This window comes from Colobus angolensis, unplaced genomic scaffold, assembly GCF_000951035.1.
Source record: "Colobus angolensis palliatus isolate OR3802 unplaced genomic scaffold, Cang.pa_1.0 Scaffold136, whole genome shotgun sequence".
NCBI lineage: Eukaryota > Metazoa > Chordata > Mammalia > Primates > Cercopithecidae > Colobus > Colobus angolensis.
Window position 1 is genome coordinate 1664547 of NW_012114444.1, and position 13189 is coordinate 1677735.

Genomic DNA, 13189 nt, shown 5'->3' on the forward strand with positions numbered 1-13189 from the left:
GGTTTCCAGACTGGCTGGACCCAGGACTGCTTTACACTCCTAAAAAGCAGGAAGACTCCAAAGAGCTTTTGTTATATCTGTTGATAGTCACCATGTTTGACGTTTAAAAAAGGGTCATTTAAATGCTTAAGTGCCTTCTATTTAAAATTGTAAACCAGCCTGGCACGGTGGCTGGTGCCTGTAATACTAGCACTTTGGAAGGCCAAAGTGGGCGGATCACCTGAGGTCGGGAGTTCTAGACCAGCTTGGCCAACATGGTGAAACCCTTTCTCTACTAAAAACACAAAAAAATAACTGGGTGTGGTGGCACACACTGGTAATCCCGGCTACTCTGGAGACTGAGGCAGGAGAATCCTTTGAACCTAGGAGGCCGAACTTGCAGTGAGCCAGGATCGTGCCACTGCACGTGCCTGGTGAGAGCTAGACACGATCTCAAAATAAATAAGTAAAATTGTAAACCATTATATATTAACATAAGTAACATTTTGTGGAACCTGTTTTCAGTGACCAAAACAATTTAATGAGAAAGATGGTTTTGTTTTTTTCACAAATCTCTTTGGCTTAACTGACAGCTGCTGGATTTGCACATCTCCTTCCGAATTCAAACTTAGTGTCATCTTCGTTCAGCTTCTGAAATGCTCTAGCATATACTCAGAGTGACCGTGGAAACAGCACAGAATGTTGGTGTTGTGCAGACTGCTTTGATCCTGGGGGCCTCCCAAAAGGACCCCTGGACCACCCTTTTTGAGAACCACTTCTCTAGGAGTTGTAAAATAGTTGGCTGTAAACACTTGGGGAAATTGATGACTTCTAGGAAGATAAGCTGTGTCTTTGAACAGTTTTTAGTGGTTCACCATGTGCTTGCCACTTGGGGCAAGTGTGGAATCAGTCTGATTCGCTGTCACCTGTAAAGCTGTTGCAGTACACACCTCTCCCTCAAAGTGCCCTACACATCCCTTTGCTGAATCCTTAGCAGCAACTCTTGCAGCAGTGAAAATCGGGGGTTGGGTGGGAGGCAAGAGTAGGCTGTGCTTGGGGCCATGGAATTATGCAGGTCTCTAAGGGTGTGGACCAAGGAGGACATAAAGGACAGTGATTTAAACCCGTAATAAACAATGCGCTTGAGGGGAAGCAGCCCACGCAGTACCCTGCGGGGATGACCTCCCAAAGTGCACCCTACCTGGCATGGTCTCCAGAGAGCTCATACTGCCACACATGTGGCATGAGGTGGATTTCTTCATGGGGACAAGAACCTGTGCATTGTGGTCCTCACCAAGGCCCAGGTGGTAACCTTTTATTAACTGGCCGGAATCCTGGTATATAGAATTGGGGCTATATCTTAGTGTTTGAAACCATATTTTCTTTTTCACTGAGAGACAAGAGGAGCCCATCAAAGGTAGTAGTTTAGGAGACTTTATGTCCAGCCATTAAATAGAGAACAATAAACCTCACTTCTCCTTCACCTCGATAAATGATTTTATGTGACTGTTTCCGGTTCCTGGCATTCATTTGGAGAGTTGAAATTTCCCACCTGAGTTGCCCACCAAGGTCACACAAGCCTGCGTTTTGCACGAGAAAGTGGATAGAGGGAAATGGCAGGATTGTTGCAAGCTCACACCGGGGAGCTTGGCGGCCTGGCTGTAGCCCAGGCTGACCAAAGCGTTAGTCCTCAGCAGGTTTTTCAGTAACAAGTTTTGCTTTTTGTCTCGCGTATCTATAAAAACACAAATGCCCAAGAAGTGTAAAACAACAATATAGGTTGTTTCTGGATTTTTCTCTGTATTTTCCTTGTGAGAAACATACTGTGTTGTGGCACCCTTGCTGCTTTTTTTTTTTTTTTTTTTTTTTTTTGAGAGGGAGTTTTGCTCTTGTTGCCCAGGCTGGAGTACAGTGGCACGATCTCAGCTCTGTGCAACCCCTGCCTCCCCGGTTTAAGTGATTCTCCTACCTCAGCCTCCTAAGTAGCTGGTATTATAGGCACCCGCCACCACACCCTGCTAATTTTTGTGTTTTTAGTAGAGATGGGGGTTTCACCATGCTGGCCAGGCTGGTCTCAAACTCCTGACCTCAGGTGATCCACCTGCCTCAGCCTCCCAAAGTGCAGGCATGAGCCACCGCACCCGGCCCAGAATAATTTTTATAATGACAGTGTTACTTGGTAAGTAGCAAAACTTTGAATTTGCCTTCTGAAGGATTTAAATGTAATCTATGCAACTGAGTCAGATTCTGCATAGATACTAAAATAAATGAAAATCGGGCTTCTTCGTTTCCTTGTGGGCCCAGATCTCTCTCCCTGTTTGGTGAGTGCAGCACAGTGTTTCCTGCTGCAAGCTGGTGAAGCTTTGAGTGGCTGTCATGGTAGTGAACGGCTGCTGCTGGCGACTGCAGAACACATCGCATTTGGGGATGTCATAGGAAGTTTTTAGGTAGATCCTCCTAGTGACTGTTCTATTAATGAAAACTGAGCTATCAAGAGTCTTTTATTGGGTAATCTTTCCTTCATTTGTGGTAGTTTAAAGAACTTTTAGCTAGTGTCTTCTCTTTCCCTCTTCATCTGCGTAATAAACAGATTGATGAGCCAGGAGGCCCTTAATAGGCAAAATAGAAATAAACAGAAACTTTGGCCTCTGCCCTGTGAGAATTAACAAAATAATGAAGTTTAGAATAGTGAGGTTTTACTGTGGCGTTATAGTTTCTGACTGGTGGGTTAAAATTGTTTTGAGTATTGTTTCAGGGGAATATGAGGTTTGAAGAAACAGAATGTTTGCCACCAGGCGAGGTAGAATATGCATTTTTGTTTTATCTTTCTGCTTAGAAGTCAGAGCTCTTTTCCTGGAGGTGTGCGATGTTATGAAAATAGAAACTTAATTATGGTCATATGTCATATGTTAAAGTGTCTTGGAGATTAATTACTCAGAAACTAGTCTCAGGTTTTTGGAACTGAAAATCTTTAGGTGGGGGCTGGGCACCATGGCTCACACCTGTGGTATCCCAGCTACTCAGGTGGAGGCGGAAGGATCGGAAGGATCATTTGAACTTGTGTGGTGGAGGCTGCAGTGCGCCCTGATCATGTGGCTGCACCCCAGCCTGGAAGTGGGCGCGCTTGAGTGGATGACTCCCAGCAGAGTTTAGAGTAGCACAAGCTGAGCGCACAGATTGGCGGTGGTCGCACACCCATGCTATTGTAATAGTTGTAGTTGGGCTTTTTAAAGTAACATAGAGCTGACCTTTCGGGAGGATATTTTTGTTTGGTTTTTAAGAAATTTCACTTTTGGCTGCTTACTGTTTTGGTGAGTTGGGGAATCTGAGGGAAGATTAACAGGTAGTTACAGAACACTTGTGGAAGGAAATGTTTAAAGTCTCTTCTGATGTCTGAAGCATAGATGTGTATTATTGCTTTGCACATACCCAGTGTATTCCTAAACTGGTAGAAATGGCATGTTGCCACAGTTCTCTGTGTTCCATGGACCCCTGAGGGGGAAGTCCTTGAACCCTTTTCTGGGGCTAAGAGGTGAAGATGTCTTCTGCCTAATAGTCATTTAATAGTACAGGCCTGTTCTGTTGAGTTTGACATTTGCACCGGTGGCACAGGGCAGATTGGAGCCTCTTCAGCACCGTGCATGGGCACCAAATGTTTAGAATATGCCAATTTTCCCAAATAATGTCCCTGATGATGCAGTAAATATTAATTTTATTCATTTGGAACCCCCAAACATACATCTTTTTAACTTTCTCCGTGATTAAATGTCAAGTCGCATATAAAGCTCCCTCTGCATCCCCATGTGGGTACTGTTCACGCACAGCCCTGGGGCATTGAACTGGGAGCTAAGTGGTCTCCGGGAACACGATCCCTGACAGAACAACCGACGGAGGACAGTTTTCAGACTTGGCATGTGGCAGGCGTTTTGTCCAAAACGAATGATGTCTCAAAGAAAGAACGAACAGTATTTGTTGCTAAGGATAAAATTTGAGCTTTGGGGTGAAAATTGGAAGTTTAGAAAACTTGTATCTGCCTTCGTAAACTCAATGGCTTTCTAGTGACTAAAGTCTTCGTGGAGATTGGACCTGACATTATTGGCCAGGTGAGGTGACTCACACCTGTAATCCCAGCACTTTGGAAGGCGGAGGTGGATAGATGCTTGATCCCAGGAGTTTGAGACCAGCTTGAGCAACATAGTAAGACCCTGTCTCTACAAAAAAAAATGTAAAAATTAACCGGGCATGGTGGCATGACCTGTAGTCCCAGCTACTGGGGAGGGTGAGGTGGGAAGACCACTTGAGCCTGGTGGCAGTGTGGGTGGAGGAGGTGCTGAGGCTGCAGTGAGCCTTGATTGCACCACTGCACTCCAGCCTGGGCAGCAGAAAAAAAGAAATGTTTGTTTTATGCTATCTGATGAGATGTGTGGACATTGAGAATCTCTGTCTGCAACTTGAACCCGTGTCATCCAGGTGACCAGCATGCACATGGGTCCAGAGTGCAAGGACGTGTTCAGAGTAAACACAGCAGTCAATTTGCGTGTAAGAAACTGCTACTTGACAAGAGTTGGTGTAGTATCAGTGAACATCCACAGTTGTGTGAACGTGGTTACAATACTCTCTTCTAAAGACTTATCTGTGTGAGGCAAGATTTTGATGACGTGTTTTAGCTGAAACACTCTGTGGGAACAGATTGAAGGCAGAAGTAGAGATGAACATGGAGCTATCTTCTGTTAAGCCAGAGATTTGCAAAAATGTACAACAGGGCCACCCTTCCTGTACATTTCTGTTTTAGAAGTAACTTTCATTAAAGATACTGTTAATGTATTAATAGTTTTATTTTTAATACATATTTAGAATTTTGAAAATAGCAATATATTCCACATAAACAAAAGCTCTTTGGTGTTCTCAACTTGTAAGAGTAAAGGTGTCTTGAGACGAAACGTTTGAGAGCCACCATTCAAGCATTCGGAAATCAGTGTGTGTCCTCTGCTGGAATCACCACTCATCAGCTGCTTCTAGTTCATAGGAAATGAAGCAGTTTTCAGCTGGGGGAAAAAAATGTGCTTAGAAATGTAGAGAAATATTAAATTTGGTACATTCTGTTTTAACCTGTAGTTTGTTCACTTCCCAGTTTCGAGGATACCCGCATTTTTCTTTCTGGGGAAAAGTTGTTACTGATACAATGCGGTTGCAGTTTGATGAGCACATTCCCTCCGCGATGTGCTGTGTGGTGTGGTGTGTAGAATCACACACTAATTCTACACAGACAAAAGTTATGTTAGAACACAGTGTTTTTTTGCTTGGGCCTTGATATACATGTTTTTATTTTACAAGCTGACTGAAATGTTATAGTATGTTTTCTTTTCTTTTTTTTTTTTTTTTTTTTTTTTGAGACGGAGTCTGGCTCTGTCGCCCAGGCTGAAGTGCAGTGACCGATCTCAGCTCACTGCAAGCTCCGCCCCCCGGGTTTATACCATTCTCCTGCCTCAGCCTCCCGAGTAGCTGGGACTACAGGCGCCCGCCACCTCGCCCGGCTAGTTTTTTGTATTTTTTAGTAGAGATGGGGTTTCACCGTGTTAGCCAGGATGGTCTCGATCTCCTGACCTCGTGATCCACCCATCTCGGCCTCCCAAAGTGCTGGGATTACAGGCTTGAGCCACCGCGCCCGGCCTAGTACGTTTTCTTTATTGAAGACATTATGAAAATAAATCAGTTTTGTAAATGGAAAGTGATCTGATCTTTTCTGAAGGTATATCCTTCGTTGAATTCTACTTAACAGAAATGACTACATTTTTCTGATTACTCAGAACTCAAATCTAGTAGTGTGCTTATTTTGCAGATTAACATAAATTGAATTTTTAAAAATCAGTTTTCATTCCTGAGAACTTCTAAATTTCTTTGCTTTTATAAATGTTCAGTGTTGACTGGGCACAGTGGCTCGTGCCTGTAATCCCCAAAACTCTGGAGGCTGAGGAAGGAGGATTGCTTGAGGCTAGGAGTTCAGAACCAGCCTGGATAACATAGCAAAACCCTGTCTCTAAAAGAAATTTTTTCAAAAATTAGCTGGGCATAGTGGCACGCATCTGTAGTCCCAGTTGCTCATGAGACTAAGCCAGGAGGATCGCTTGAGCCCAGGAGTTTGAGACTGTAGTGAGCCGTGATCGGGCCACTGAACTCCAGCCTGGGCAACGAAGCAAGATGCCAACTCTTTAAAAAGTGAAATAAAATAAATTAAATGGTCAGTGTTGCGAAATATAAAAGTTTATTTCCAGTGTTTTCTGAATAGTCATTTCTGAATTCTTGAAGTAATTGTTTTGAGTATGATAGTTGTACCACATTGAAGAGATGGTGACTATGAAGATGCCATTTGGCTCATCAAAGGGAATGCCTACGTGAGATCCTTGTCTTATTTTTAGTTTTTGTAGAGACGATGTTTACATGCTGACATGTTGCCTGGGCTGGTCTTGAACTTCTGGGCTCAAACAGTCCTCCCAAGCAGCTGGGATCACAGATGCGAAATACTGTGCCCAGTTGTCACTGTCCCTTTAAAAGGAGGGGCGTTGGAACGTTTGTCCCTTGTTCAGAGGTTGCCAGGGAGACCACAGAGGGAAGGCAGTTGGTCTTGAGGCTGAGGAAGAGGTGAGAGCTGGGGCTCAGCTTGGGAGTGTGGGCTTTGGGGCAGGGAGCTAGCTAGAAACCAGGCACCTGGAACCTTTGAGTGTTTTGATAGGACTATTTGAAAGAGGATATAGGAGAAGTGTTTTTTAAATACACGGGGTGAACTGTATCGTGCTGATTTTAGTAAGTCAAACATTAGTCTTCTAAAATTTTTCTTGAGTTTTTAATTAAAATAATACAGCTACAATATTAAGAATTTTCAGTAATTACATTCTCATATAATTTCGTTATTCAGTCTTTTCACTTTTTGTTCTTGTTCTTCTGTTTTGTGATGGATTTTATTGAGTGGGGTCCATCTCGGACATAGGCTCCAAATGGAAAAGAAGCTGATGCTTGGCAACTCATCTCTGGCCCTGCTCTGGCTGTGCCTCTGTCTGTCTCTCTGGGGCAAGCCTAGGACTCCACTCCTTCTTGCGCTGCCCTAGCCCCTTTCTCTCGGGGGTTGGTAGCATCTACTCTCCTGGGTAGAAGTCCTTAAGGACACCGCTCGCATGCTTGTTTTCAACCCCCTAGCTGTCTTTGTGGGTCACACAGCATAACTCAAATAATAGGTTACTCGAGAATTCAGTGCTCTCTTTTAATTGTTGTTGGTACGTAATTTACTTAAGATATGTAAAATATTTTCTTATTTTCTTTTAGGAGCTTACTCCATGGGAACAGCCTCTAGATAATCTGAGTTGTTGAAAATACGAAGCCTGTTACTCGTGAACAGTGGCTGACAACAGTGGTGTTGTGAGCCTGGCTGTCTGCTTGGACCAAGAGGTTTCGTCTGCCAGGGTTTTTTGGTTGTATTTAGGATTTCAGGGAAAAGTGTCCAAGCTTTCAGTGTTGGAGCAGGTAAGGTATCAGTACTGTCAGTAGCAACAAAATTTTAACTGAACGAGTCCGTGTTTGCTATTTATAAAGTGGCATTTGTAAAGAAACTGATGGAATGTAGTACTCGTATTTATTTGAAATACACTCGACCATTTGTATCAGCAGTCTCTGTAGCAGCAGATTCTGCATCTGTGGATTCCACCAGCTGCCGATTGAAAATATTTGGGGGGCAAACAATAAATAACAATAAAAAGTAAAAATGTTATGAAACAGTGTAGTACAGCAGCTATTTCTATGATGTAATCTAGAGGTGATTTAAATACTTGAGAGGTTGTGCATAAGTCATATGCAAATAGTCTGTTCTCTCTTTAATGAGAATCCAGAATTTAATGAGAATCCACCAGGCGCAGCCCCATTTGTATATTCTATGGGAAGAGCTCTTCCCATAGAAAGCTACCAGCATGGAGGCACCAGCCCTTTTCAGCTGGGTTGGAACTTCATAGGCCCAGAGGCAGAGGGGACTGCAGCTTTGTGCCATTCTGGGCAAAGGCTAGTGCGAGCCCTTCAAACTCCATCTTCAATAGAAACTCCAAGTGTTGCATGAAATCGCAGGCTTGACCCTCTTTTGAGATGACTGTCACATTTCTTGCAAATATTTTGGCTTGCACAAGCAGAAGAACTGTCCCTAAATGTAAAATTTCCAATGAGAATGAATAAGCCATTTTAACTGATGTGGTTTAATAATTGCTCTACCATATATATTTGTAAGCAGTATTCTCTGCTTTGCCCTTAACCTTTGAGGTCACCGTTGCCTCCTGGATCAGAGCAGTTCCTTGTGACTTGCCTGGAGTCACCTGGCTGGTGAAGGAAGCCCCTTTCTGTTTCCCACCGTCTCTAGTGCCCCCCACACAAGTGCCCCCCACACAGCAGCCTCGAGTTTGCACCCTGACTCCTCACACAGCAGCCTCGAGTTTGCACCCTGACTTGGAGTCGCTGCTGGCACCCTGATCGGGTTTAGCTGTGTCCTTTAACAGCGGGGTCAGCTCAGGCGAGCAGAGAAGTGATGGGTACCTTATCTCTGAGGCTTCTGTGGAGTGACCTGGGGGTGTGGGTCACGTTTACAGAGCATGGAGGCCACGGCCAGGCAGCATCACAGGAAAATGAGAAGTGACAGAATTTAGAGGGAAGCAAAAAAAAACACAGGTTGCAAGTAATTTTCCATTTTGTATTTTTTTTCTTTTTTCTTTTTCTTTTCTTTTCTTTTTTTTTTTTTTGAGACGGAGTCTTTGCTCTGTCACCCGCCCAGGCTGGAGTGCAGTGGCGTGATCTTGGCTTACTGCAACCTCTGCCTCCCGGGTGCAAGCGATTCTCCTGCCTCAGCCTCCCAAGTATCTGGGATTACAGGCGCCCACCACCATGCCCGACTCGTTTTTGTATTTTTAGTAGGAACGGGGTTTCAGCATCTTGGCCAGGCTGGTCTCGAACTCCTGACCTCCAGTGATCCACCTGCCTCGGCCTCCCAAAGTGCTGGGATAATAGGCTTGAACCACCAGGCGCGGCCCCATTTTGTATATTTTTTAAGGCTTTCATTTTATGCCTGTCCTTCCCCCAGGATGGAACATGGCATAAAATCAGAGACATCATTAGCATTTACATGTAATTAAAACTTGGACAGCTTGGAAAAGAATTCTCAAAGTATATACTATCTTTTTCAGATTTTTATCATTTCAACAAGACTAAAAGTTTCACGAATAAGATTCTTTAATAATGTATTAGAATGAAAGCGAAAAAGAATACAGAAAAGTAATGTATTGGCCTGGCATGGTGGCTCACTCCAGCCTGGGGACAGAGCAAGACTCTGTCTCATAAAGTGATTGCCTTGACCGTATTTCCCAAGTGTCCCAGTTGTTTGTTGCTGCTAACAATATCTCCAAAGCTCAGTAGACTAAGACAAGGTTTGTTTCATATGACACAGTCTGTGGGTCGGGAGTCGGGCAGTTCTCTCACGTTGTTTCCATGAGGGTCAATGAGGGCCATTCCCTTGGCAGCAGGGCTGGCACGCAGGGTCCCAGATAGTGAGAGCATCCTTCCTGGCCCCAGCCCCTGGTTGGGGAGCTGAAAGTCGGGACTCAGCTTCTTCATAGCCTCTTTTCAGCATGGTAGTGGCCAGCGCATGCTTGCAAAGTCCAGAACACACTTGGGTCCCCTTGCAGGCCACGTCCAAACTGGCACAGCGTCGTCTTCACTGTGCTTGTGGTCAGAGCAGCCCATCTGCCTGCAGAGGTACTGGGGAACTCGTGCCGCCTCTGAGCTACCTCACTGTACTGTCCATTATTTCATATTTATCCCTGCTAGCTGGCTTGTGAAGCCTTTTCCTAAGCAAATGATGAAATTGTACATTTGATTTGCTGGCTGTATTTTTGTCTAAACAGTAGTTGTTTATTAAAATTATCTTTACGAATCATCTCACATAGCGCACATTAGGAAACACTGGTCAGAAGGACTTGCTTTGCACGTGTTTGGCAGCAGTGTCATCTTTTGTTCTGTGGTTGGTTGGTCACGATGTGCTTACACTTTTCCACTAGGTATGGATGACAAAGGTGACCCGAGCAACGAGGAGGCACCTAAGGCCATCAAACCCACCAGCAAAGAGTTCAGGAAAACATGGGGTTTTCGAAGGACCACTATCGCCAAGCGAGAGGGTGCAGGGGATGCAGAGGCTGACCCACTGGAGCCGCCACCCCCACAACAGCAGCTGGGCCTGTCCCTGCGGCGCAGTGGGAGGCAGCCCAAGCGCACTGAGCGCGTGGAGCAGTTCCTGACCATTGCGCGGCGCCGCGGCAGGAGGAGCGCGCCCGTCTCCCTGGAGGATTCTGGTGAGCCCACGTCCTGTCCCGCCACAGATGCTGAGACAGCCTCCGAGGGCAGCGTAGAAAGTGCTTCTGAGGCCAGAAGTGGCCCCCAGTCTGCTTCCACGCCTGTGAAGGAACGACCATCCTCTTCTGAAAAGGTGAAAGGAGGGGATGACCATGATGACACTTCCGATAGTGACAGCGATGGCCTGACCTTGAAAGAGCTTCAGAATCGCCTTCGCAGGAAGCGGGAACAGGAGCCCACCGAGAGACCCCTGAAAGGGATCCAGAGTCGCCTGCGGAAGAAGCGCCGGGAGGAGGGTCCCGCTGAGACTGTGGGCTCCGAGGCCAGTGACACTGTGGAGGGTGTCCTGCCCAGTAAGCAGGAGCCCGAGAATGATCAGGGGACTGCGTCCCAGGCTGGGAAAGATGATAGAGAGAGTAAGTTGGAGGGAAAGGCATCTCAGGACGTCAAAGATGAGGAGCCTGGAGACTCGGGCAGACCGAAGCCTGAATGTGAGGGTTATGACCCCAATGCCCTATATTGCATTTGCCGCCAGCCTCACAACAACAGGTAGGTCGTGTGTGGGCACGCTGCCTCGGCTCCCACAGAAATCCCAGGGTTGCAAACAGAATTTTCCATTTGTTTTCATTTTAAAGGGCTACAAAGCTGGGCTGGATGAGCAATTTGTTAAGTTGGAAATGATGAACAAGTCATTGTCAAAAAAGAGACACAGAGTGGCTGAGGACTTCCTAGAGCCACCTCTCCACCCTGGTAGCCACCAGCCACGCATGACTGTTGCCAGTCACGTGAGGAGATGAATAGCTCTCCACCCCAGTCACGTGAGCCACATGCAGCCAGTGGCTCTGTGTAGATGGCACGGAGGAGAATGCGTCTTGTCACTCGGGCGACTGTCTGAGACCGCTCCTCTAAACTGTCCCTTGGGAGTCTTAGCAGAGGGCCATGTGCAGACTGCAACTGGCCTAGTACAAACAATAGGGGTAGCTCAAAAGATCTCTGCTAGGACTGGATGTCAGATGGTGATAGGCAGCCTGTTGGCTTGGTGCTGGGATAAAGGCATTGTCGCAGTTTTGAGGGGAGACTTACTGAGGTATCTGTGGTGGAATGCCTTAGAGTTTGCTCCTAAAATGCCCTACTCTTTTTTTTTTTGAGGCAGAGTCTCGCTCTGTCGCCCAGACTGGAGTGCAGTGGCCGGATCTCAGCTCACTGCAAGCTCCGCCTCCCGGGTTTACGCCATTCTCCTGCCTCAGCCTCCCGAGTAGCTGGGACTACAGGCGCCCGCCACCTCGCCCGGCTAGTTTTTTGTATTTTTAGTAGAGACGGGGTTTCACCGTGTTAGCCAGGATGGTCTCGATCTCCTGACCTCGTGATCCGCACGTCTCGGCCTCCCAAAGTGCTAGGATTACAGGCTTGAGCCACCGCGCCCAGCCTAAAATGCCCTACTCTTAAAAAACGGGGAAGCAAATTTGGTTGAATGTTAAAATTAAGGGAAAGGCATGAGGACGTTCTTATTCTTTACTTTGTATATTTGCATTTTTTCATAATGTTAAAACCAATTGGCTTATTAATATGTTGAAAAGTGTTTGTCACTTCCCATTGCTAATACCGTTATTTTATAATTTCAGGTTTATGATTTGCTGTGACCGCTGTGAAGAGTGGTTTCATGGCGATTGTGTAGGCATTTCTGAGGCTCGAGGGAGGCTTTTGGAAAGGAATGGGGAAGACTATATCTGCCCAAACTGCACCATTCTGCAAGTGCAGGATGAGACTAATTCAGAAACTGCAGATCAGCAAGAAGCTAAATTGAGACCTGGAGATGCTGATGGCACCGATTGTACAAGTATAGGAACAATAGAGCAGAAGTCTAGCGAAGACCAAGGGATAAAGGGTAGAATTGAGAAAGCTGCAAATCCAAGTGGCAAGAAGAAACTCAAGATCTTCCAACCTGTAAGTGTCTGCGGAGACAAGCATTCCGCGGTCGGCCTCGTGGGTTTCCTCGCTCTTGCTCTCGATAGGAATTCCTCCCAGGACGGGAGCTGCACCCTTGTGGGGCAGTGCCTCTCCTGGGTTCCTGCCTCACTCCACCTGGGTGAGGCCTTTCTATTTTTATTATTATCCCGTCTAACCTCCTCTACTATTAATGACTTAATTTTTGAAATCAGCCCATCTTTGAGGATTTGGTTGTTGCGTGTATGTTTTGTGTGCACTAGCGGAATTGTTTCTGAACCATGGGAGTGGCAGTGCTCCTGGGTCACCTGCCATCTCCGGCTTCCTCATGGTTCTGGTGCTGGCTCCTCGGGGTGTTTTGTGTTGAGAGTGTGGTTTGTCTTGCGGCTGTGTTGACTTCATTCTCTCCCCCTGGTGTTTATGACATTTCCCACACGCTGTCAGCTTCTGATGCCGTCTTGTGTTTGCAGTCTCCATTCCAGTCCCCACAGGGCAGGTCTGACTTGGTGTGTTTTCACTCTGGGCCTTCCCGCGTCCTGGGCCTCGGGCCTGTCCCCACCCGGCTGCCTGTTCTCTGGCAGGTATTGGAGATTGATGTATCTAGAAGCATCTCTGCCTTCACACTCTTGCACTGGGTTAGCTGCAAGGAGAGGATGTGGGAAGGCCGGGCTGTGCACACAGGAGCGTGCCCTGGAGGCATGGAAGGACTGAAGGCTCATGCTGCAGCGCTGTCAGGGACCACATCTAGGCGGTCAGAGATGAATGGAAATGGGAATTCATGAGAAAAGTCGGTGATTTTATGTCTTTATTTTTAAATGTATTGATTCTGTGTTTTCTGCAGTTGAGGCTTTGCTCTGTTGCCCAGGCTGGAGTTCGGTGGCACAGTCCCAGCTCA

General features: G+C 46.3%; 1 protein-coding gene across 3 annotated transcripts in view; it reads left to right on the forward strand.

The window, feature by feature from the left end:
• DIDO1 (death inducer-obliterator 1) overlaps positions 1–13189 on the forward strand; it is a 71011-nt gene that overhangs the window by 24984 nt on the left and 32838 nt on the right. For 2 of the 3 annotated variants that reach the window (XM_011934467.1, XM_011934468.1), the window contains exons 2-4: positions 7297–7494; positions 10059–10899; positions 11973–12294. In XM_011934467.1, the coding sequence (XP_011789857.1) occupies positions 10061–10899; positions 11973–12294 (1161 nt within the window). In that variant the 5' untranslated portion in view covers positions 7297–7494; positions 10059–10060. The remainder of the gene's footprint in view (positions 1–7296; positions 7495–10058; positions 10900–11972; positions 12295–13189) is intronic. The other variant, XM_011934466.1, reaches the window with a different exon arrangement.